The 22,167-nt window shown below is 44.2% G+C and overlaps 1 protein-coding gene across 7 annotated transcripts in view; it reads left to right on the forward strand.

Annotated features, from left to right (window-relative positions):
* Positions 1 to 21,267, forward strand: part of fut8b (fucosyltransferase 8b (alpha (1,6) fucosyltransferase)) — a 218,550-nt gene extending 197,283 nt beyond the window's left edge. For all 7 annotated transcript variants that reach the window (XM_073933785.1, XM_068215731.2, XM_073933787.1 and 4 more), the window contains 4 exons: positions 5,905 to 6,151; positions 13,402 to 13,578; positions 17,737 to 17,887; positions 20,650 to 21,267. In XM_073933785.1, coding sequence (XP_073789886.1) covers positions 5,905 to 6,151; positions 13,402 to 13,578; positions 17,737 to 17,887; positions 20,650 to 20,979 — 905 coding nt within the window. In that variant the 3' untranslated portion in view covers positions 20,980 to 21,267. The remainder of the gene's footprint in view (positions 1 to 5,904; positions 6,152 to 13,401; positions 13,579 to 17,736; positions 17,888 to 20,649) is intronic.
* Positions 21,268 to 22,167: the final 900 nt, after the last annotated feature.

Here is a 22,167-nt window from a genome sequence, read left to right on the forward strand (position 1 = left end):
CGTAGGCGCGCCTCGTGGAGGGGGCTCTAGCCTCAGTGATGGTATTAACCACCGCAGTCGGTAGGTTACCTAAGTCTTCCTCGCGTCTAGGGACCACACGTGGAGGTTCCAAAGATCGGGGCGAGGGTGCCAGATGGTGCCCTGTCCCTGAGAGAGTAGGTCCTCTCTCAAAGGGATCCGCCAGGGGAGGGCCGTCGCGAGGAGTGAGAGCTCTGATATCCAGGTCCGGTTGGGCCAAAGGGGCGCAACTAGCAGAACCTGTTCCTCGTCCTCCCTGACCTTGCACAGAAACTGCGCGAGCAGGCTCACTGGGGGAAACGCATACTTGCGCATGCCCCGAGGCCAGCTGTGGGCCAGTGCATCCGTGCCGAGAGAGCCCTCGGTCAGGGAAAAAAACAACTGGCAGTGAGCGTTCTCGGGGGAAGCAAACAGATCGATCTGGGCCTCCCCGAATCGCGCCCATATCAGCTGAACAGACTCGGGGTGGAGTCTCCATTCTCCAGGACGTAACAGCTGTCGTGAGAGCGCATCGGCTGCACGATTGAGCGTGCCTGGGACGTGAATGGCGCGCAGCGATTTCAGCCGCGGGTGACTCCAGAGGAGCAGACGGCGGGCGAGCTGAGACATGCGGCGAGAGCGCATACCCCCCATGCGGTTGATATACGCCGCCGCCGCCATACTGTCCGTCCTGACCAGCACGTGTTGCCGCTCCAGCACCGGTAAAAAGCGGTGGAGAGCGAGGAACACTGCCAACAGCTCTAGGCGATTGATATGCCAATGCAGCTGGGCACCCTTCCAGAGGCCCGCAGCCGCATGCCCGCGACACACGGCCCCCCAACCCGTGTTGGAAGCGTCTGTTGAAACAACAACATGGCTGGACGCCTGTCCTAGAGGCACACCGGCCTGTAGGAACGAGGGGTCGTTCCAAGGGCTGAGGGCGCGGCGACACAGCGCAGTAACCGAGACCCGGTGTGTGCCCGCGTGCCATGCGCGTCTGGGGACCCGATCGTGAAGCCAGTGCTGAAGTGGTCTCATATGGAGCAACCCGAGCGGCGTGACGGCGGCTGCGGATGCCATATGCCCCAGGAGCCTCTGAAAGAACTTCAGTGGGACCACTAGTTTGCTGTCGAGCTCCCTCAGACAGTTCAGCAACAGGCGAGCGCGTTCCTCGGAGAGGTGCGCTACCATGGTGATCGAGTCCAGCTCCATGCCGAGAAAAGAAATCCTCTGCACGGGGGCGAGTTTGCTCTTTTCTCGGTTGACCTGAAGCCCCAGTAGGCGGAGATGCCGAAGCACCTTGTCCCTGTGCATAATCAATTGCTCCCGCGAGTGGGCTAAAATCAGCCAGTCGTCGAGATAATTGAGTATGCGAATGCCCGCGAGCCGAAGGGGCGCTAGGGCACCCTCCGCGAGTTTGGTGAAGACCCGCGGAGACAGAGAGAGCCCGAAGGGGAGGACCTTGTACTGCCACGCTCGACCCTCGAACGCAAACCGCAGAAATTGGCGGTGGCGAGGAAGAGTGGAGACATGGAAATACGCGTCCTTCAGGTCTATGGCTGCAAACCAATCCCGAGGACGAACGCATTGGAGAATGCGCCTCTGCGTGAGCATTCTGAACGGCAGCCTGTGCAGACAGCGGTTCAAAACGCGCAGATCTAGGATTGGCCGTGACCCACCGCTCTTTTTGGGTACGATGAAGTATGGGCTGTAAAACCCACTCTCCATCTCGGCTGGAGGAACCGGCTCGATTGCACCCTTCGCCAGGAGGGCAGCAATCTCCTCTCGCAAGACAGGGGCGGACAGGGGGTTGACCCTGGAGAAATACACGCCCGTAAACTTGGGGGGCCGTTTCGCGAACTGAATCGCGTAACCGAGTCTGATTGTGCGTATGAGCCACCGCGAGGGGCTGGCCCGCGCTAACCAGGCAGGCAGAGCCCTCGCTAATGGAGTCATCGCTACAATCGCTGACGTACCAGCGGTGGGGCAGCGCGGAGTGGGTGTGCTGATCCGGGAAGCACGAGGGTCCCGCGGAAGAGCTGGAGGAGAGCGATTCGCTCTGGCTCCGCACCCTGACTCCGGAGAGGGGGCTGGAGGGCTGAGGGAAGGGAGACCGTCCCCCCAGCGCTCGTGAGCCACTGGCGAAGCACGTAGAGTCTGCGAGTCGGAAGGCAGCGCGTCCCGGACTGGCAGAACTCGTGCAGTCACATCCGGGGAAGGGAAAAAGTGCTCTTTTACTGATGTTTTGGTGGCACTGAAAAGTACCGTTGTTATCGGGGCCCCGCCCTCCAGCGGGGAAAGAGCAAGTTTCCTCTTCTCCGGATGGCCTGTCTCAGCGACGCTTCGCGGTCCGTTTACCGGACTTAACGGCGCCCTGGGCAGGAGGGGCTGCCTGCTTTCGAGGTGAACGCCGGGCCCGCTTGGCCGGAGGCGCAGGCGGGGGCGGGGCAGCACTCGGTGGCGGGCGCCCTCGGCGAGGAACAGCGGAGGTGGATGGCTCGGCGGGCGGAGCGGGCTTACGGCCACGCCGATAGATGACATTGCCCATCGCATCCGACTGCTCTTTCACCGCCTTGAATTCCTGGGTGAATTCACCGACGGTGTCGCCGAACAGGCCAGCCTGGGATATGGGCGAGTCAAGAAAGCGAACTTTGTCAACGTCGCGCATATCGGCCAGGTTTAGTCAGAGGTGGCGTTCCTGAACCACAAGTGTGGACATCGTCCTCCCCAGCGCACACGCGGCGGACTTAGTAGTCCGAAGAGCATAGTCGGTCGCGGTGCGCAGCTCATGTAATAAGCTTGGGTTGGACCCGCCCTCGTGCAGCTCGGCCAGCGCCTGCGCTTGGTAGCGCTGGTAGGTGGCCATCACGTGCAAATCAGAAGCAGCCTGGCCCGCAGCCTTATAAGCTCTGGCTCAGAGGGAGGCAGACAACCTACAGGCTTTGGACGGGAGGCGGGGCAAACCCCGCCACGTAGAGGCGCCGCGCGGACAAAGATTGACCGCGATAGCGCGCTCCACTGACGGGATCGCCTCATACCCCCTGGCAGCTCCGCCGTCAAGGACGGTGAGGGCGGAGGCACACGCAGCACGGGCAGAGAAAGGTGCCCTCCAAGACTGCGTGAGCCTACTGTGCACTTCCGGGAAGAAGGGGACGAGAGGCTTCGAAGGCTTCGCCTTCTGGTCCTCTACGTAGCACCCATCTAGTCGGTCCGGCCGCGGAGCTGGGGGATAAACCATCTCCAACCCCACGGCCGAAGCAGCCCGGGAAAGCACGGCTAACATGTCCGCTTCAGGATCCGATTTGACAGCGCTCACCTGCCCGGAGGGGGCGAGCGGGTCCGGATCTTCGTTGGACAGTGAAAGCCCACCCTCCGATGCCGCGGAGGACATCTGATCTCTGGTGTCAGCGAGTGTGAGAGCTACCATCTGGTTAGACGGATCACTCTCACCACCCGAAGCTTGGATGGAGCGCCGTGAGGAGCGAGAGGTCCGCGAGCCCGTGGGCGGCGGATTATCTCCCGCTGAAACCCTCAGATCTGCCCGAGCGCCCGCTGCTTTTTTAGAACAGGAGGCAACTGGGGTGGCTCGCTCTCTTGCGAAAGTTAGCCGCGATCTTAGCTGTGCAACGGTCATGGCATCGCAATGACGACATGAACCGCCCGCGAGCACCGCATTAACATGCTGGACCCCCAAACATGCAATGCAGTGATCGTGTCCATCATCCGGAGCCAGGAAACCCCCGCATCCAGAAACGCACAGTCGGAGCGCCATCCTGAAAAGGACGTGCTGCACGACTGTGTTGCTCTTTTAGGAAAGTTGCAACTATACGCACCGCTCTGGAGGACCGGACCCAAAGAACCGCAGGCAAGGGAGTAACCCAGCTCGACCGTCTGCCACCGCGAAGACCCACTCTGGACCGGGAGACACACTCGTTCGCTCTGAAGTGCTGATCAGCAAGAGGAACCCTCATCGACTCACTCAGAAAGGATCTGAAGCGAAAAGGATGGCGTCTGCTGGCTTCAGGTGTGCTTATATGCTGAGATAATTGCAGATGTCGCACACCTGCGCAAGCTTATTCTGCCAATTAATTTCATTCATTGGCCCGTTCAATACTCTCCAGACAAGCGGCTTCTGATCCGAATCCTCCCAATGCGTGGATTTTACAAATCAAATCCACTTATAGTGCTGAAGTTCCCCCCGAAGGGGAACTATGAGCTACTATAGTAACTATATAGTAACTATAAACAATTTTTTTTTCTTTTCAGTAGGTTATGGATAAAATATGGTAATTCCTATGGTTTATTAAAAATAAATAGATATTTGGAAATCACCAGGCGACCCCCCTTCATTGTCCCGCGACCCATTGGGGGGTCCCGATCCCCACTTTGAGAACCACTGCCTTAATCGACCAGAACCATCTTTCGGGACATTTTATTGCAAGTGTTATATTTTCTTTTTATTTGGGCTCAAGTCTCCTTCATTAACACGGAGGAGGCGGGCTTTATGACTTGTACTGCAGCCAGCCCCCAGGGGGCGATCTAACGGCCGAGACCTTCACTCAAACGCAGGCTTGCGGCACACTTGGTGGAACCAAGCGGCAACCTCCCGCTCTCTCTCAGGAAGCCAATACGGAAGTAACTAAAACTGCAATTCATCCGAAATTTCGCTAGTCGTGGCCGCTCCTGGCTCCAAAACAGAGCAAATTTCAATTGAGTCCACTGTTAGAATGGCCAACTTTACAGCAGAAAAAAAGGTGTTTACAGCCTGGTACAAAAAAAGATTTTGGTTAATACAGCTAATATTACCCTTCATGACAACTGTGAGGGGGTGAATTTTTTTATAACTCATCAGTTTCCTTTATATTGAGTTATATTAAGTTTGCATAATTAAGGGCGTGGCCACTTAAGTGACAGCTAGGTCTCGTTGGTCGCCGTCACGTCACCTCAGCTGAATCCTGCAGATTAGCCACTGAACTCGGCATATTTATCATATTTCTGTGTTGTTTTATGTGACTTTACACAGTCAACTGCCTTTTGGACTTGTTTCCTACAATTATTAGATGGCATGGCATGCTGAGTGCACTTAATTGTGCTCACAAACCATTCACGTGGCCTCCGTTTCCCATGTGAGTAAAGTTATATACTTGTATACCATCTCTATACATGTATTTGTTTTATTTAAGATCATTTATCGTTTATTTTTATATTTAGAGCTGTAATGCACTCCAGAATCTGTCAGATTGATTAGCTGTAGGCTCTAGATCAGTCATCTGAAGCGTGGTCATACAGTGTTATGCTGGATTTCATCAATAGTCTTATATTAACCAACACAGACTATATCTGAAGTGTTTGGAAGTAATTCGCGTTTTCCTCCTGTTGAAAAACGTCATAAGAACAATGTTTAGTGGCTCAATGTATTACAGCAGTGTTTTTAAAACACTAAACACTTTATTGATATAGTGTACAACCAAGCACAAGTGGTCAGAATACAAACGAGTCACAGGTGATAAAGTATTAAGCGTTTCTCCCAAAGTAAAGTGTGTCTGAACCAGGTCCAAGCTAAATGCCAGCAGGTGTCTGTAGCTCCGCTCACTCTCCGCCTCTTTGCCCTTGTTTGGTATCCCGCCGTGGGTGTGATGACGCGCGAACAAAATGGCGACGGTTGGCCGCGCCTACTTGTGGCTTCTTTTGCGCTCTTTAGAAACCTATGGGTGACGTCACGGATACTACGTCCATATATTTTACAGTCTATGGGTGGAACCCAGCATTTTTACAGTGAGGGACAGTTCATCCGAAAAGATTTCCAGAGTAACTTTCCTTTTTTTTTTTTTTGCAATTTCTTTAATCAAATCAGCATGTAGTTCATTAGTGCATTTATGCCATATACTGTGTTTTTATACTCTGCAGGAGAGGCTCATGACCGGGACGTCCAGGTTGTAGAGCTACCTATCGTGGACAGTCTTCACCCCAGACCCCCATACCTGCCGCTGGCCGTCCCAGAAGACCTGGCTCCTCGCCTGCAGCGTCTTCACGGAGACCCGTCCGTCTGGTGGGTTTCGCAGTTCGTCAAGTTCCTGGTGCGTCCGCAGGCCTGGCTGGAGAAGGAGATCCAGGAGACCTGCCTCAAGCTGGGCTTCAAACACCCCATCATCGGGTACAGACCACGCTGTTATTCATAGCACTGTAAACTCACAGCACACATGTTTTACAGGACCTCCAGACAGCCCGGAGGAGTCTGAAAGACGCTATAATGACTAGAGTTGTGCAAGAGAATGTTGTGTGTGTGTGCCGGTGTAACTGTGTGTGTGAGTGTGTATGTGCTTGTCAGTGTGTGTATATCATTGTAAATGTGTGTCTGTCAGCACACTTGTATTTGTGCACTTTTGTGTGCATGTGTCAGTGTGTGTGAGTGTATGTCAGTGTGTCTCATTGTGGATGCATGTGTGTACGCAATTGTGTGCGTCTTTGTGTGCGTGTACGCTTATGTATGTGTTTTTGTGTCTGCTTGTTTGTGTATGTGTGTGCACACTTGTGTCTGTGTGCGCACTTGTGTGTTTGTCCGTGTGTCTGCATGTGCGTGTGTGTGTGCGTGCACTTTTGTGTGCATGTGTCAGAGTGTGTGTGTCAGAGTGTCTCATTTTGGTTGTGTGTGTGTTAGTCAGTGGGTCTGCGCGTTTGTGTGTGCGTGTCTGTGTCTGCGTGTGTGTGCGTGTGTCTGCTTTTGTGTCTGTGTTCTTGTGTATGTGTGAGTGTGTGTCTGCGTGTGTGTGTGTGTGTCTTTGTGCATGTATCACTGTGTCTTATTGGGTGTGTGACTGTGTGTGCCCTTGTATGTTTGCATTTAAATGTGCACTTTTGTGTATGTGTGTGTGTGTCTGTCTGTCTCCATGTCTCTGTGTGTGTTAGTGTGTGTGTGTCTGAGTGTATGCGCGTGTGTGTACACGCATATGTCAGTGTGTGTGTGTGTGTTTGTGTGTGTGCATATGTCAGTTTGTGTGTGTGTGTGTGTGTGTCTGTATCCGCGCGCATATGTCAGTGTGTGTGTTTGTGTGTGTGTGTGCGTGCGTGTGCATATGTCAGTTTGTGTGTGTCTGTATGCGCGCGCATATGTCAGTGTGTGTGTGTATGTTTGTGTGTACACGCATATGTCAGTTTGTGTGTGTGTGTGTTGGGTGTGTGTGTGTGTGTGTTTGTTTGTATGTGTGTATACGTACACGCATATGTCAGTGTGAGTGTGTGTGTGTGTGTCTGTGTGCGCGCATATGTCAGTGTGTGTGTGTGTGTGTTTGTGTGTGTCTATCTCCATGTCTCTGTGTGTGTTTGTGTGACTGAGTGTGCGCTCGTGTGTGTGTGCACGCATGTCAGTTTATATATGCGTGTGTGTGTGTGTGTTTGTGTGTACATGCATATGTCAGTTTGTGTGTGTGTCTGTGCTGTGTGTGTGTGTGTATACGTACACGCATATGTCAGTTTGTGCGTGTGTGTGTGTGTGTGTGTGTGTGTGTGTGTGTGTACACGCATATGTCAGTTTGTGTGTGTGTGTGTGCGCGCATGTGTCAGTGTGTGTGTGTGTGTGTTTGTGTCTGTGTTGTGTGTCTGTGTGTTTGTGTGTGTGTGTGTATACGTACATGCATATGTCAGTGTGTGTGTGTATATGCATATGTCTGTGTGTGTGTGTCAGTCTGTCTGTCTTCATGTCTCTGTGTGTGTCAATGTGTGTGTGTGTGTCTATGTCCGTGTGCATGTGGGTCTGAGTGTGTCTGAGTGTGTGTATGTGTCCGTGTGCACATGTGTCAGTGTGTGCTATGTGTGTGCATGCATATGTCAGTGTGTGTGTGTGTGTGTGTGTGTGTGTGTGTGTGTGTGTGGTTTTTATCAGCGCTCCAGGACGAGGCGTGTGTTACACTGATAAAACACAGGCAGATAAAGATGACATGTGATAATGAGAATGAACACGACTCTCAATCTGCATGAAATAATGAGAATAAATGAGACTCGCTGATGGCGGGCGACCCCACAGGAAGCACCAGTGTCTCCTGACAGCGCTGTGAGATACAATAACCCGAATAATGTCAAACTGTAAACGCACGAGAAGCGGCTGAAATAAGAGACACAGGCTAATGGCTTTGGTACAGAAATTGCTACATTTACCCCTTTGCATTCTTTTTAATAAGGGTGTCACGATCCTCTAAATCCTCGATTCGATTACATTTTCCATTCTAAAGTCACGGTTCGATTCGAATTTCGATTATGAATAATTAATTAATTAATTAATAACGAATTAATTATTTGTAGCCTACCGTTTAAACTACCTGACCTGCAGGGTCTTTGTTTTACCCATAAACAATTCATACAGTAAATGAATAACCTGTCAATCACTTTTTCTGCAGGACTCGTGAATAGGCAGTGATCTGTGTCGTTATAATGGCGTCGGTCAAATGAGTGCACAACCAACAGCAACCAGCTAACAGTATCTGAGGTGTTCGCTAAAATGACTAAGTACAAGTGAGTGAAAGATTGAAGCAGTCTACTGATCCTCTGACTGCCTGGACCCGCTGTCTTCAGTGCATGGCTGTGTGTGCATCTGTGTCTCTGTGTGTGTGTGGTCATGTGATGTGCGTTTTCAGCGTTGTTGTTCTAAAATGCCATTTAAAAACAAAGACATATCAGTGTAAACCATAGACTGTAAAATATATGGGCGTAGTATCCGTGACGTCACCCATAGGTTTCTAAAGAGCGCAAAAGAAGCCACAAGTAGGCGTGGCCAACCGTCGCCATTTTGTTCGCGCGTCATCACACCCACGGCGGGATACCAAACAAGGGCAAAGAGGCGGAGAGTGAGCGGAGCTACAGACACCTGCTGACAGTTTGCATGGACCTGGTTCAGACACACTTTACTTTGGGAGAACGCTTAATACTTTATCACCTGTGACTCGTTTGTATTCTGACCACTTGTGCTTGGCTGTACACTATATCAATAAAGTGTTTAGACTTTTAAAAACACTGCTGTAATACATTGAGCCACTAAACATTGTTCTTATGACGTTTTTCCAAACACTTCAGATATAGTCTGTGTTGGTTAATATAAGACTATTGATGAAATCCAGCATAACACTGTATGACAACGCTTCAGATGACTGATCTAGAGCCTACAGCTAATCAATCCGTCAGATTCTGGAGTGCATTACAGCTCTAAATATAAAAATAAACGATAAATGATCTTAAATAAAACAAATACATGTATAGAGATGGTATATAAGTATATAACTTTACTCACATGGGAAACGGAGGCCACGTGAATGGTTTGTGAGCACAATTAAGTGCACTTAGCATGCCATGCCATCTGATAATTGTAGGAAACAAGTCCAAAAGGCAGTTGACTGTGTAAAGCCACATAAAACAACACAGAAATACGAAAAATTTGCCGCGTTCAGTGGCTAATCTGCAGGATTCAGCTGAGGTGACGTGACGGCAACCAACGAGACCTAGCTGTCACTCAAGTGGCCACGCCCTTAATTATGCAAACTTAATATAAAGGAAACAGATGAGTTATAAAAAAAATTCACCCCCTCACAGTTGTCATGAAGGGTAATATTAGCTGTATTGACTAAAATCTTTTTTTGTAGCAGGCTGTAAACACCTTTTTGTCTGCTGTAAAGTTGGCCATTCTAACAGTGGGCTCAATTGAAATTTGCTCTGTTTTGGAGCCAGGAGCGGCCACGACTAGCGAAATTTCGGATGAATTGCAGTTTTAGTTACTTCCGTATTGGCTTCCTGAGAGAGAGCGGGAGGTTGCCGCTTGGTGTAAACACGGCATGGCAAGCCTAGCTGACGTGACATGGGGGCGTGGCAGCATCGACGATTCTATTTTTTTGATTCGATAATCGAAATTGAATCGAAATCGACATAATTGAAATTGAATCGACATAAATTTCGATCGATTTCAATTTAAAATCGAAATCGGGACACCCTTACTTTTTTAACAGTCACTTGAAGATTTAGAGAAAACAAAAATAGTTTGAGTCCCGGCTGGGTCAGTTGGCATTTCAGTGTTGAGTTTGCATGTTAATAATAATAATAATAATAATAATTTTTATTTGTATAGCGCCTTTCCAGAGCTCAAGGACACTTTACAAGGAATGCAACAAAAAGATGAACAAACATACATGAGGTCAAATATAACAAACTGGAATTACACAAACAAGACCTAAGAGACATATGAGCAGAGTGGTGGTGGATTAGATTAAGTGGTCAGTTTGGCAGATCAGAAGCGAAGCATTCAGAAAATAAGTGAGTCTTAAGTAAGGATTTGAATTCAGAGATATTATTAGCAGAGCGGAGTGAGCGTGGTAGAGAGTTCCAGAGTTTGAGTGCAATAACACTAAATGATCAGCCCCCCATTGAAGAGAGGCGGTACCGAGGGACAGCGAGAAGGCCAGAGTCAGAGTCAGAGAAGGCCAGTGTTCTCCCCGTGTTGGCGTTGGTTTCCTCCGGGTGCTCCGGTTTCCCTAACAGTCCACACACATGCGTTATAGGTGAACTGATGAACTAAATTGCCCAAAGTGTTTGAGTGGAAATGTGAATGTGTGTTTCCCAGTACTGGGTTGCAGCTGGAAGGGCATGGGCTGTGTAAAACAGATTTCAGAATAGCTGTTCATTCCGATGTGGCGACCCCTGATAAATAAGGGACTGAGCTGAAGGAAAATGAATGAATGGATGAATAATTACAGTTTGACAGGAGAGCTTCAGCTGTACCGGGTGTACAGGTGTGCACAAACAATAACAAGCATGCTGAGTGAATAGTTTCAGGATGCTCATTTGCATACTGACACAATTAAAGCCGCTAATGCACAGTGAGTGTTTTAGATCAGCTGTAAACCTGCACAAGATGTTTGTCCAAACTGAAAGCAAACTTCTAGGCTTTACCTCAGACAAAACGTGAAACTGTGATGCTTCACAACTGTACTCTGCACCCCTACTTATAGATTCTGCACACTATTACAGAATGATCAAGTTATAAATAGCACAGAGAACATATTCAGGCTTCTCATCCTTCAGTCTAATAATGTGAAATAAGCTTATGCTATTTGCATACACTCTTGTGATTGGATCTTAATGCTAACGGTAAACAGGACCAATGTGAATTTGCATAAATCATTTGTATCATTTCATTTCAATGTCTATACTGTAAATCATGGGAAGTTTTGAGATTTATGCATTTGGCAGATGTTTTTACTCTTGCGTTATATTCAACTTGCATGCATCCCACATGAAAATACTCTAGTAATATATTCTAAATAGTGTTAGTGACAACTTTTTAGTTGCCATGGCAATACAATATCTATAGTGATATAAACAAATGACCAAATACACAACAGTTTATTACAGTATTTAAAACAGTTTATTACTTCATTAGTTTAATAGCACACAGTATGCTGTAGCGTTCAACCACACACACACACACACACACACACACACACACACACACACACACACACAGTTAAAGTCAGAATTATTAGCCACCTTTGAATTTTGTTTTCTTTTTAAAATAATTCCCAAATGATGTTTAACAGCGAAAGGAAATTTTCACAGCATGTCTGATAATATTTTTTCTACTGGAGAAAGTCTTATTTGTTTTATTAAGGCTAAAATAAAAGCAGTTTTAAACTTTTTAAACAACATTTTAGGGCAAAGTTATTAGCCCCTTTAAGCTAATTTTTTCTGATAGTCTACAGAACAAAGCACTGTTATACAATAACTTGCCAAATTACCCTAACCTGCCTAGTTAACCTAATTAACCTAGTTAAGTCTTTAAATGTCTTGAAAAAATCTAGTCAAATATTATTTACTGTCATCATGACAAAGAAACAATATATCAGTTATTAGAGATGAGTTATTAAAACCATCATGGTTAGTGTAATATAAATAATAGAAATAGTAATTTCTATTATTTAGTACTTTTTGTAATAAAAAGACGTTTCTTTTATTGGTTGGATGAAATATGCAAATTTTTTGAGATAGGAATTTTAGGTTTTCAAGAGCTGTATGCCAAAATTATCAATATTAAAACAATAAAAGGCTTGAACTACTTCAGTTGTGTGTAATGAATCTAAAATATATGAAAGTCTAATGTTTATCAGTACTTTACAGAAAATGATTCACTTTATTAAAATATGCTAATTTTTTTAGAAGGACCTATATATATATATATATATATATATATACCGATAGTTGAAGTCAGAATTATTAGCCCCTCTGTCTATTTTCATTCCCCAATTTCTGTTTAACAGAGAGAAGTTTTTTTCAGCACATTTATAAGCATAATAGTTTTAATAACTCATTTCTAATAACTGATTTTTTTTTCTTTGCCATGATGACAGTAAATAATATTTTTAAATGATAAATATATTTATTTATCATATATTTATAAATATTATTTTTATATGTAAATGATATTTTTCAAGACACTTCTATACAGCTTAAAGTGACATTTAAAGGCTTAACTAGGTTAATTAGGTAAAGGGTTAGGGTATTTAGGCAAGTTATTGTGTAATGATGGTTTGTTCTGTAGACTATCAAAAAAATATAGCTTAAAGGGGCTTAAAATGTTGACCTTAAAATGGTTTCAAAAAAATTTAAAACTGCTTTTATTCTAGCCAAAATAAAACAAAAAAGACTTTCTCCAGAAAATAAAAAATTATCAGACACACTGTGAAAAATCCCTTGGTTTGTTAAACATAATGTAGGAAATATTTTAAAAGGAAAACAAAATTCAAAGGGGGGCTAATAATTCGGAACTCAACCATATTTACCGTGCACAGCATATATAAGTACACTCCTCACAAATCATTCATTCATTTTACTTTTGGCTTAGTCTCTTTAATAATCAGGGGTTGCCACAGCGGAATGAACCGCCAACTTATCCAGCATATGTTTTACGCAGCATTTGCCCTTCCAGTTACATTCACACACACACACACAGGCTAATTTTGTTAACCCAGTTCACCTACAGCACATGTGTTTGGACTGTGGGGGAAACTTGAGCACCCGGAGGAAACCCATGCAAGTCACTGTATAACAGTGGTTTGTTCAGTAGGCAATCCAAAACTAATATTGCTTAAGGGGGCTAATATTGAACTTAAAATGGGTTTTAAAAATGTTTAAAAGTGCTTTTATTCTAGCTGAAATAAAACAAGACTTTCTCCTATAAAAAAAAAATATTATAGGAAATACTGTGAAAGTATTTTTGCTCTATTAAATATCACTTAAGAAATAATTTTAAAGGAATAAGGTGTATAAATTTGCTCTCAACTGTATGTAATTTGTATTTATTGCCATGTATCAGATTTCTAGATGGGGATGAATCTTTAAAAAAACGTTAAAAAGTGTATCTGTGTTTTGCAGTGTTCACGTGAGACGGACAGATAAAGTTGGGACGGAGGCAGCGTTTCACCCCATCGAGGAGTACATGGTGCATGTGGAAGAGCAGTTCCAGTCAATGGCTCAGCGCGGTCATGTGGATAAAAAACGAGTGTATTTGGCCACCGACGATCCTGCGCTGTTACAAGAAGCAAAAACCAAGTGAGTTACGGGTCCTTTAGGGGTCATTTATGTCGTATACGTTTTTTGCACAAATGCTACAGTGTCAAATGCTAAGTGCAGGAGAAAGAAGTGACAGATCACCAATGTACAGTTAAAGTCAAATGTATTAGCCCTCCTTATTAATAACTATTATAAAAAATGAATCAAGTTATCAAATCTCATGAACCTTTTCTTCGTGTGGTTTATTCATAAACTAATTTCGAGAGGATCACGTGCTTATAATCAACACGGCTGGCTCCTTGTTAGCTCCGTAATCAGCCCTATTAGATGATTACGGAAGCATTATAAATAACCTGAGTTTTTCACTCCAGTTATCTTCGTCTTGAAGCTCCCCCGCTTTCCACCCCTACATCCTCCCACTTTTTCTGATCGGGCGACACGGTGGCCCAGTGGCTAGCACTGTTGCCTCACAGCAAGAACACCGCTAGTCCAACCCATCGGGCTGGTTGGTGTTTCTGTGTGGAGTTTGCATGTTCTCCCCGTGTTCCCGTGGGTTTTCCCCGGGTTCCCCGGTTTCCTCCCGCCGTCCAAAAACATAAACCATAGCCAATCGACTAAAACAAATTATCACCCAATACAACCTGAGTTTACACTTCTCACGGTGACAAGCAGGGGAGTTCTCGAGACCTACCTGACCTCGAATTCCCCTCTCGCCCTTCTAACGGGAGGGAGCCCCGGGCTCGAGGATATTACGAGCTCAGGGCTCTCTCCCAGGACAGCATGCCAAATACGCTTTATTGATTATCAGCTAAGTGTGAACTCTTGAAACTATACAAGTTAAACGTTCTAATTAAAGAGCAACAAATGAATCTTTCATTTTGTTTGATTACATTAAATAACAGAGGTGTCACTTTAAAAATGCACAGATCTACACTACCTGACTAAAGTCTTGTCGCCTATCCAAGATTTTGGAACAACAAATAATAACTTGATTTCTAGTTGATCATTTTGGTATCATAAGTGGCTTATATGAAAGGCAAAGGCCTCTAGATTAATCTTATTTTACATAAATGCCAACTGGCCCAGCCGGGACTTGAACCAGGGACCTTCCTGCTGAGCCACTGAGCCACCGTGCCACCCTTTTTATGAGACTTGTGAGACTTATTTTTAGTTAGACTCACTGTGAAGATATCAAGATATGTAAAGCATTATTGGGTCAGTTTTTGCATTACTGAGACAATATTTTTAGAAAAGTCTTTTTTTTAATTATTCAATTTATCGTACAGGGTTCTATTTTAATGATCTAGGTGCAAAGTCTAATGGCCCTAATCATACACCCCGCGCAATAAGGCGCAAGACGTGTTTTCACGACGTGTTGCTATTTTCAGATTAACGCAACCTTAATTTTCTGCCTCGTTGTTTAAATAGCAAATCCATTTGCGCCCCTTTGTGGACTCATGGGTGTTTCGGTCTGAAAAAGATGTGTGTTAAGGCGCATTGTTGCAGCGTTGTTATTTTGGGGATCTAAAATAGATTGTGCAATTAACCAGCTGAAAGCAGGTTTAAAGTCCAGTGCAGAGTGTACTGTAATGTAATGTGTATGTATATAGTGCATTTATTGTGTATGGCCATACACCCAAAGCGCTTAACAATCATGAGGGGGGGGGGGGTCTCTCCACACCACCACCAGTGTGCAGCATCCACTTGGATGATGCGACGGCAGCCACAGGACAACGGCGCCAGTGCGCTCACCACACACCAGCTATAGGTGGAGTGGAGAGACAGTGATAGAGCCAATTCGGTGGATGGGGATGATTGGAAGGCCATGATCGTAAGGGCCGATAGAGGGACTTTGGCCAAGACACTGGGGTTACACCCCTGCTCTTTCACGAGAAGTGCCATGGGATTTTTAATGACCACAGTGAGTCAGGACCTCGGTTTAACGTCTCATCCGAAAGACGGCGCCCACTGACAGTGGTGTCCGCTTCACTTTTACTGGAGCATTAGGACTCACACAGACCACAGGTTGAGCGTCCCCTGCTGGCCTCACTAACACCACTTCCAACAGCAACCTAGTGTACCCTAGTGGTCTCCCATCCAGGTACTGACCAGGCTCAGCCCTGCTTAGCTTCAGTGAGTCACCGGTCATGGGCTGCAGGGTGATATGGCTGTGGCCTAGCTTACACATTGCTTAATACACACAGGATGTACAGCAATACACCAAAATCTTAACAATTGAAAAAGAATTAAAGGATTAAAATATTACAAAAAGGATTGTTTTCTACATGAATATAAAAACCACTGCCTCCATGCTTTTTTTTTATCTCGGGGGGCTTTTTCAGTTTATTCATGACAACTTGCATTAGTATAATGCTATTATTTTTAGCAGTATTATTTGTTATATGCATATTTATATTTGATTTAATAAACACAAGCTAAGATTTGTCCACCTGTCAAGTTTTGGACCATTTGGGGCTTAGCATGAGTGTTTGGATATAACTCAGTATTTTGAGCACACTTTCATTCATTCGTTTGCTGGAAATTAGAACTGAATTTAGAAATAGTTTTGAAACAAATCTTCGCGCTTAACAAACGAAATTAATCATGGAGGCTAATGGATGTCTTCAGCGGAATTCATACAGCACCACTTCCTTATCCATGAAAGTGAAAGTATCCTTGCGCAGCAGATGCTTTGCTTAATTGTTTCCTTGGTAGTGAAGCATTCAGTTTTTCCACTTACAAAGTCCGCCATGTAAATAGCAAGTGTGCCATGGTGTGACGCAACTGACTCATAAAGGGAATGTGAGATAATATTCTGATTGGTTTGTGCTCAAAACACACCTATAACTCATTGAGAGAATAAGCTCAACCCTGTTAAACCATGCAGAGCGGCGCAGAGTCTATTTTTCCGTCCTTTAAATAGCAACAGTTGATTCAGACATGCCCTTAATGCTTTTGCGCCATGTCCTTCAGATTTTGCGAAAGAAATAGAGCCATAAAGCTCAAGACATAAAAGCATTAAAGACGTGTTCGAATCCACTTTTGCTATTTTAAGGATGGACAAATACACTCTGTTGAGCTTATTCTCTTAATGAGTTTTGGCTGTGTTTTGAGCAAAACATGAATTAAACCAATCAAAGTCTCATCTCACATTCCCTTTAGGAGTCAGTTGCGTCACACCTTGGTGCATTTGCTATTTACAAAAACTGAACGCGAGAAAACTGTTAAACAGAGCATCTGCAGCATGAGGATAAAGAATGAGCCTCCATTCGGCCTCTTTACTTTCTCTTTACTTTACTTTTACTCTTTACTCCTTTACTTTGGCGGAGTAAAGAAACGTTTTTTTCTCACTCCAAACTCACTCCACTGAAGACATCCATTAGCCAACATATTTAATTTAGTTTAAGTGCAAATATTCATTTCAAAACTGTTTCTAAATTCAGTTCTAATTTCCAGCAAAGGAATAAATGAACAATAATAATGAAGTGTGGTCAAAAAACTGAGTTACATCCAGAACACACATCCTGTTCTTATGCTTATGTTTTTATTAAATCAAATATAAATATGCATATAATAATTAATACTGCTACTAATAATATAAAACATTATACAAATGCAGACTGTCATTAACAAACTGAAAAAGCTCCCTGACAAAGTAGGCATAAAGGCAGTTGTTTTTATATTTATTTAGAAAAGAATAATTTTTGTAATATTTTAATCCTTTAATTGTTTTCATATGTAAAGATATTTGCGTACTGCTGTACATCCTGTGTGTATTAAGAAGTGTGTAAGTATTTGGACCTGCACTGGCGCATAACTAACGCACTCTGCTTTGGACTTTAGAGCAGCTTTTAGTTGGTCAATGTCAGGGTTTATTTTACTTCATTAAAACAGCCACACACCAACAATTCGCCTAAACACACCTCTTTTTCAGACCAGCACACTCATGAGTCCACAAAAGGGGACAAATGGATTTGCTATCTAAACAATGCGGTGCAAAACTGGAAAATTACTGTTGCGCTGGTCTGAAAATAGCAACAAATCGCGCCAAACACATCTCGCACCTTATTGCGCCTGGTGCATGATAGGGCCCATAGTGTGTTATAGTGTGTTAGTTTGACCAAACAAATAATAAATGCACTTTGGTAAATAATTCTGATACCTTCTCTTGATATAATATTTGCTGGTGTTTTTCAGGTACACTGATTACGAGTTCATTAGTGATAACTCCATCTCCTGGTCGGCCAGTTTACACAACAGATACACAGAGAACTCCCTCAGAGGCGTCATTCTGGACATCCACTTCCTGTCCCAAACCGACTTCTTGGTCTGCACTTTCTCCTCGCAGGTACGCCTACCTCGCTGTACAGTTTTCAGCTCATGCAACAGAGGAAATAAGAATTGAACGCGTCGTTTTTCTCAGAAGACATTTATATTTTTACCAGATGTGGGTAAGAAAAGAAAAACATAAAAGAAATACATATATAAAAAGAAAGCAAATCTAATTAGTTTATAAATTAAGTTCTGTGGGCATCACGGTGACAGAGTGGTCGCCTCAGAGCAAGAAAGTCGCTGGTTCAAGCCCTGGCTCGGTCAGTTGGCGTTTCTGTGTGGAGTTTGCATGTTCTCCCTGTGTTGGCGTGGGTTTCCTCCGGGTGCTCTAGTTTCCCCACGGTCGAAACACATGCGTTTTAGGTGAATTGAATTAACTAAATTGTCCGTAGTGTATGTATGTTAATGAGTGTGTATGGATTTTTCCCAGTGATGGATTGCAGCTGGAAGGGCATCAGCAGTGTAAAACATATGCTGGATAAGTTGGCGGTTCATTCCGCTGTGGTGACCCCAGATTATTAAAGGGATTAAGCTGAAAACAAAATGAATAAATGAAGCTATTTGTAATAAAATGAAATGACACTGGAAAGTATTGAACACATGAAGAAAGGGAGGTGTAGTTCGGCAGTGAAAGCCCAGACAGCAGCTGAAATCTCTCAGTAGTTCTTCAGCAACCCTCTGTCAGATAAATATTAACAAGTTAAACACAATTAAGTTCATAATTAAAAAACAATGTGCTTATGCTGATCATTATAGTTGAGGAGATTCACAATAAATAAGGATAATAGCTACCTTCATCTTGGTTATTGTGATTTTGGTTGTGCTGAACTGTCTCTGGGTCATGAGTCTAATTTAGGGGATTAAACCAAATGTAAAATGTAAAAGCAAGGGCCTCTTGACAAGGTTTTAGTTTTGATGATAAAGTTTATCCCGCTAGGTGTTGGTATATGTGGGAATGAAGTTGTGCGTGTTCAGAAAAAGTCTGAACTGGACTAAATTAAATGCAGAAATCAGCTAGATGAAAAGATGAAGCTTGCAAATAGATCTTCAATATACAGTTGAAGATTATTAGTAGCCGCCCTGCATACTTTCCCTAATTTCTGTTTAACGAAGAGAAGATTTCTGAACATAATAGTTTTAATAACTCGTTTCTAATAGCTGATTTCTTTTCTCTTTGCCATGATGACAGCACATAATATTTGACTATATATTTGTCAAGATGCTATTATTCAGCTTAAAGTGGCATTTAAAGGCTTAACTAGGTTCATCAGGCAAGTTAGAGTAAGTGGGAATGTCATTATATAACAGTGGTTTGTTTGTTCTGGAGACAATCCAAAACAAATATCGCGTAAGGGGGCTAATAATTTTGACCTCAAATGGTTTTAAAAAATTAAAAACTGCTTTCATCCTCCCAAGAAATTTTTTTTATTTATTTTTATTTATTTTATTTTTATTTATTTTATTTTTTTCTTTGATTTCCTACATCTTTTAGGTTTAAAAAATTCTACATTTTAGAGTTTTTACATTTAGTTTTTATTTTTAATTTTACAGCATGTCCACTGTAGTGGACCACAGGACCATTTTAGTTCAAAATGGCCACCACTCAGACAACAAAACTGTACAGGAGATGGCTGTAAAGGCATATTAATCCAATATCAATGTAACAAACACTAAACAAAAGCCGTTTTTCCTTTTGTATTGAAATTCCTGAAACAGTTTAGTCTGAAAGAGAGCCGAACACAAACAAAACAAAAACAACAACAAAGAAACAAAACAAAACAAACTTAACATTAAAGCAATTTTAAACTGATTGTCATTCTCTAATTGTCTCTAATTGTCTCTAATTGTCAAACTCTAAGTCAGAGTCTCCCTCAACTATCTTATAAAGAATCCTCTCTGCTTCACTTCTGCCCCCTACATCACACAGTTATTAATTACATTAAGATGGTCCTGGTGTCCACTATAGTGGACATTTTAAAAAAGGATGATATTTTGAAACATAAACAAGTTAACAGCTTTGAAAGCTAAATGTATTGTTCCTGACACTTTAATAAACAAATATATGTAGTAGTAATAATAGTAAAAAAAAACATTTAAAAGCTCAATCTTACATACCTCTCTCTTTCCCATAAAATGTCAACAATTTTGGATGCAGTGTAAAGCCTGGTTTATACTTCTGCGTCAAGTGATCGACGTGACCCACGGCGCATGCAACGTGCGTAGCTGCTGTTTCTGTCGCTCTGCAATAACACTTCTGAAAAGCTAGTTGGCAGTGATGTGTTTATGTTCCTCTGTGTCGAGTTTCTTCGCTGGTGTTTTGTTTTTTCTGAACGCTTCTTTAATGTACCTCGTTTTGAGGTAGGAACCGGCTTACGTGCAACAACTTTAACCATAAGGTAAACACAAAACAAAACTTTTCATTTAGAGCTCCTTCATGTGGCTCGACTCTTGTAAACACTAGCTCCAACAGACTTGAGCGGCTCTCGGCCCCGCCCACACTCGTCAGCGCTACCAAGCCGACCAATCACAGAGCTTGCACTACGCGTTGTTACGACATAAAACAAATAAGGCTTTCTACAGAAGAAAAAATATTATAGGAAACACTGTAAAATTCCTTGCTCTGCTAAACATCATTTAGGAAATATTGGAAAAAGAAAACAAAATATCACAGGAGTGTTTCAACTCTACAACTCTCTTATCCTCTTATTCTCTAAGCTAATAAAAACTGGGTAATTTTACAGCCAGTTTTACATTTCCAGTTTCTTTTGTGTTCTCCAGGTTTGCCGTGTGGCCTATGAGATGATGCAGACCCTCCATCCGGACGCCTCCTCTTTTTTCCGCTCTTTGGACGACATTTATTACTTCGGTGGACAAAACGCACACAACCAGATTGCCATTTATCCACACCAACCGCGTACAGCCGAAGATATCCCGCTGGATCCTGGAGACGTTATCGGGGTGGCTGGAAACCACTGGGACGGAAATTCCAAAGGGATCAACCGCAAACTGGGACGCACCGGCCTCTATCCGTCCTATAAAGTCAAGGAGAAGATAGAGACGGTGAAGTATCCCACTTATCCTGAAGCTGACAAGATGCTGAGCTCATAATGAGAATAATAATGAGAGATTAATCCGGATAAACTGACCTTATGGAGGATCAGGTGAAACTTTCAGTATGATCTGACTGAGGTTTGTATTAATAGGATCTCATTGGCTGCTGTGGACATCCTTTGAAGCGGCAACCGAAGCAAATGATACCAACATTTTTTTATTATTATTATTTAATTTTTTAAATCTTCTCTTCCTTTCTTTCTCTGTCCTCAATTTGGAGTTGATCTTGCAGAAGCTGTCAGGAACATGTTCAGGTCATATTTCACCCCCAAAAAAGAAAAGAAATTGTACAGTGATTGAAAGTAAGGCAACACGAGGGCACCGTAGGCCGGTTTGAGCCCCATTTTTTGGTGGGTCCCCTAAGTGAATAATGGGTGAGCAACAGGGGGTTGTGGATATAACCGAAGTAGAGGAGTTGGGGAGTTGTGGAGAGTAGTATGGGGGGGAGGGGGGGAGTCTTAAATGAAGAGCGGGGTGGGGCCGCAATGTCACAGACGAAAGCGAAGGTAGGGGGTGATGGTGGGTGTCATGATCGAAAATTAAGATCAGGGTGGGGGCAGTGTTGCGGATAAAATTGAAAGGGAGTAGGGGTGATGGTGGTGTCACTAACAAAGGTGAAGAGTGGAGGGGATGGGGTGTCACAGTCGAAAATGAAGAGCAGATGTCATGGACTACAGTAAAGAGAATGATGGGAAGGGTGGTTGTCGCGAACGAAAGTGAAGGGGGGGGTGATGGAGGGGGGTGTCGTGCTCGAAATTGACGAGCAGGGTGGGGGGCAGTGTCGCGGATAAAAGTGAAGATCAGGGGGGTGATAGGGGTTGTCGTAGTCACAAATGAATAGCGTGGTGGGGGGCAGTGTCGCAGACAAAATTTAAGGGGGGAGTCGTGGTCGAAAATGAATAGTGGGGTGGGGGGCAGTGTCGCGGATGAAAGTGAAGAGCGGAGGGGTGATGGGGTGTGTGGCTGTTCAAAATGAAGAGTGAGGTGGGGGGGGTGATGGGGGGGTGTCAGTCACAAATGAAGAGCAGGGAGGGGAGTGGTGTCGCGGACAAAAGTGAAGAGCAGGGGGTGATGAGAGGGTGTCGTAGTCACAAATGAATAGCAGGGTAGGGGGCAGTGTCGCGGATGAAAGTGAAGAGCGGAGGGGTGATGGGGTGTGTGGCTGTTCAAAATGAAGAGTGAGGT

This window comes from Danio rerio, chromosome 20, assembly GCF_049306965.1.
Source record: "Danio rerio strain Tuebingen ecotype United States chromosome 20, GRCz12tu, whole genome shotgun sequence".
NCBI classification, from domain to species: domain Eukaryota; kingdom Metazoa; phylum Chordata; class Actinopteri; order Cypriniformes; family Danionidae; genus Danio; species Danio rerio.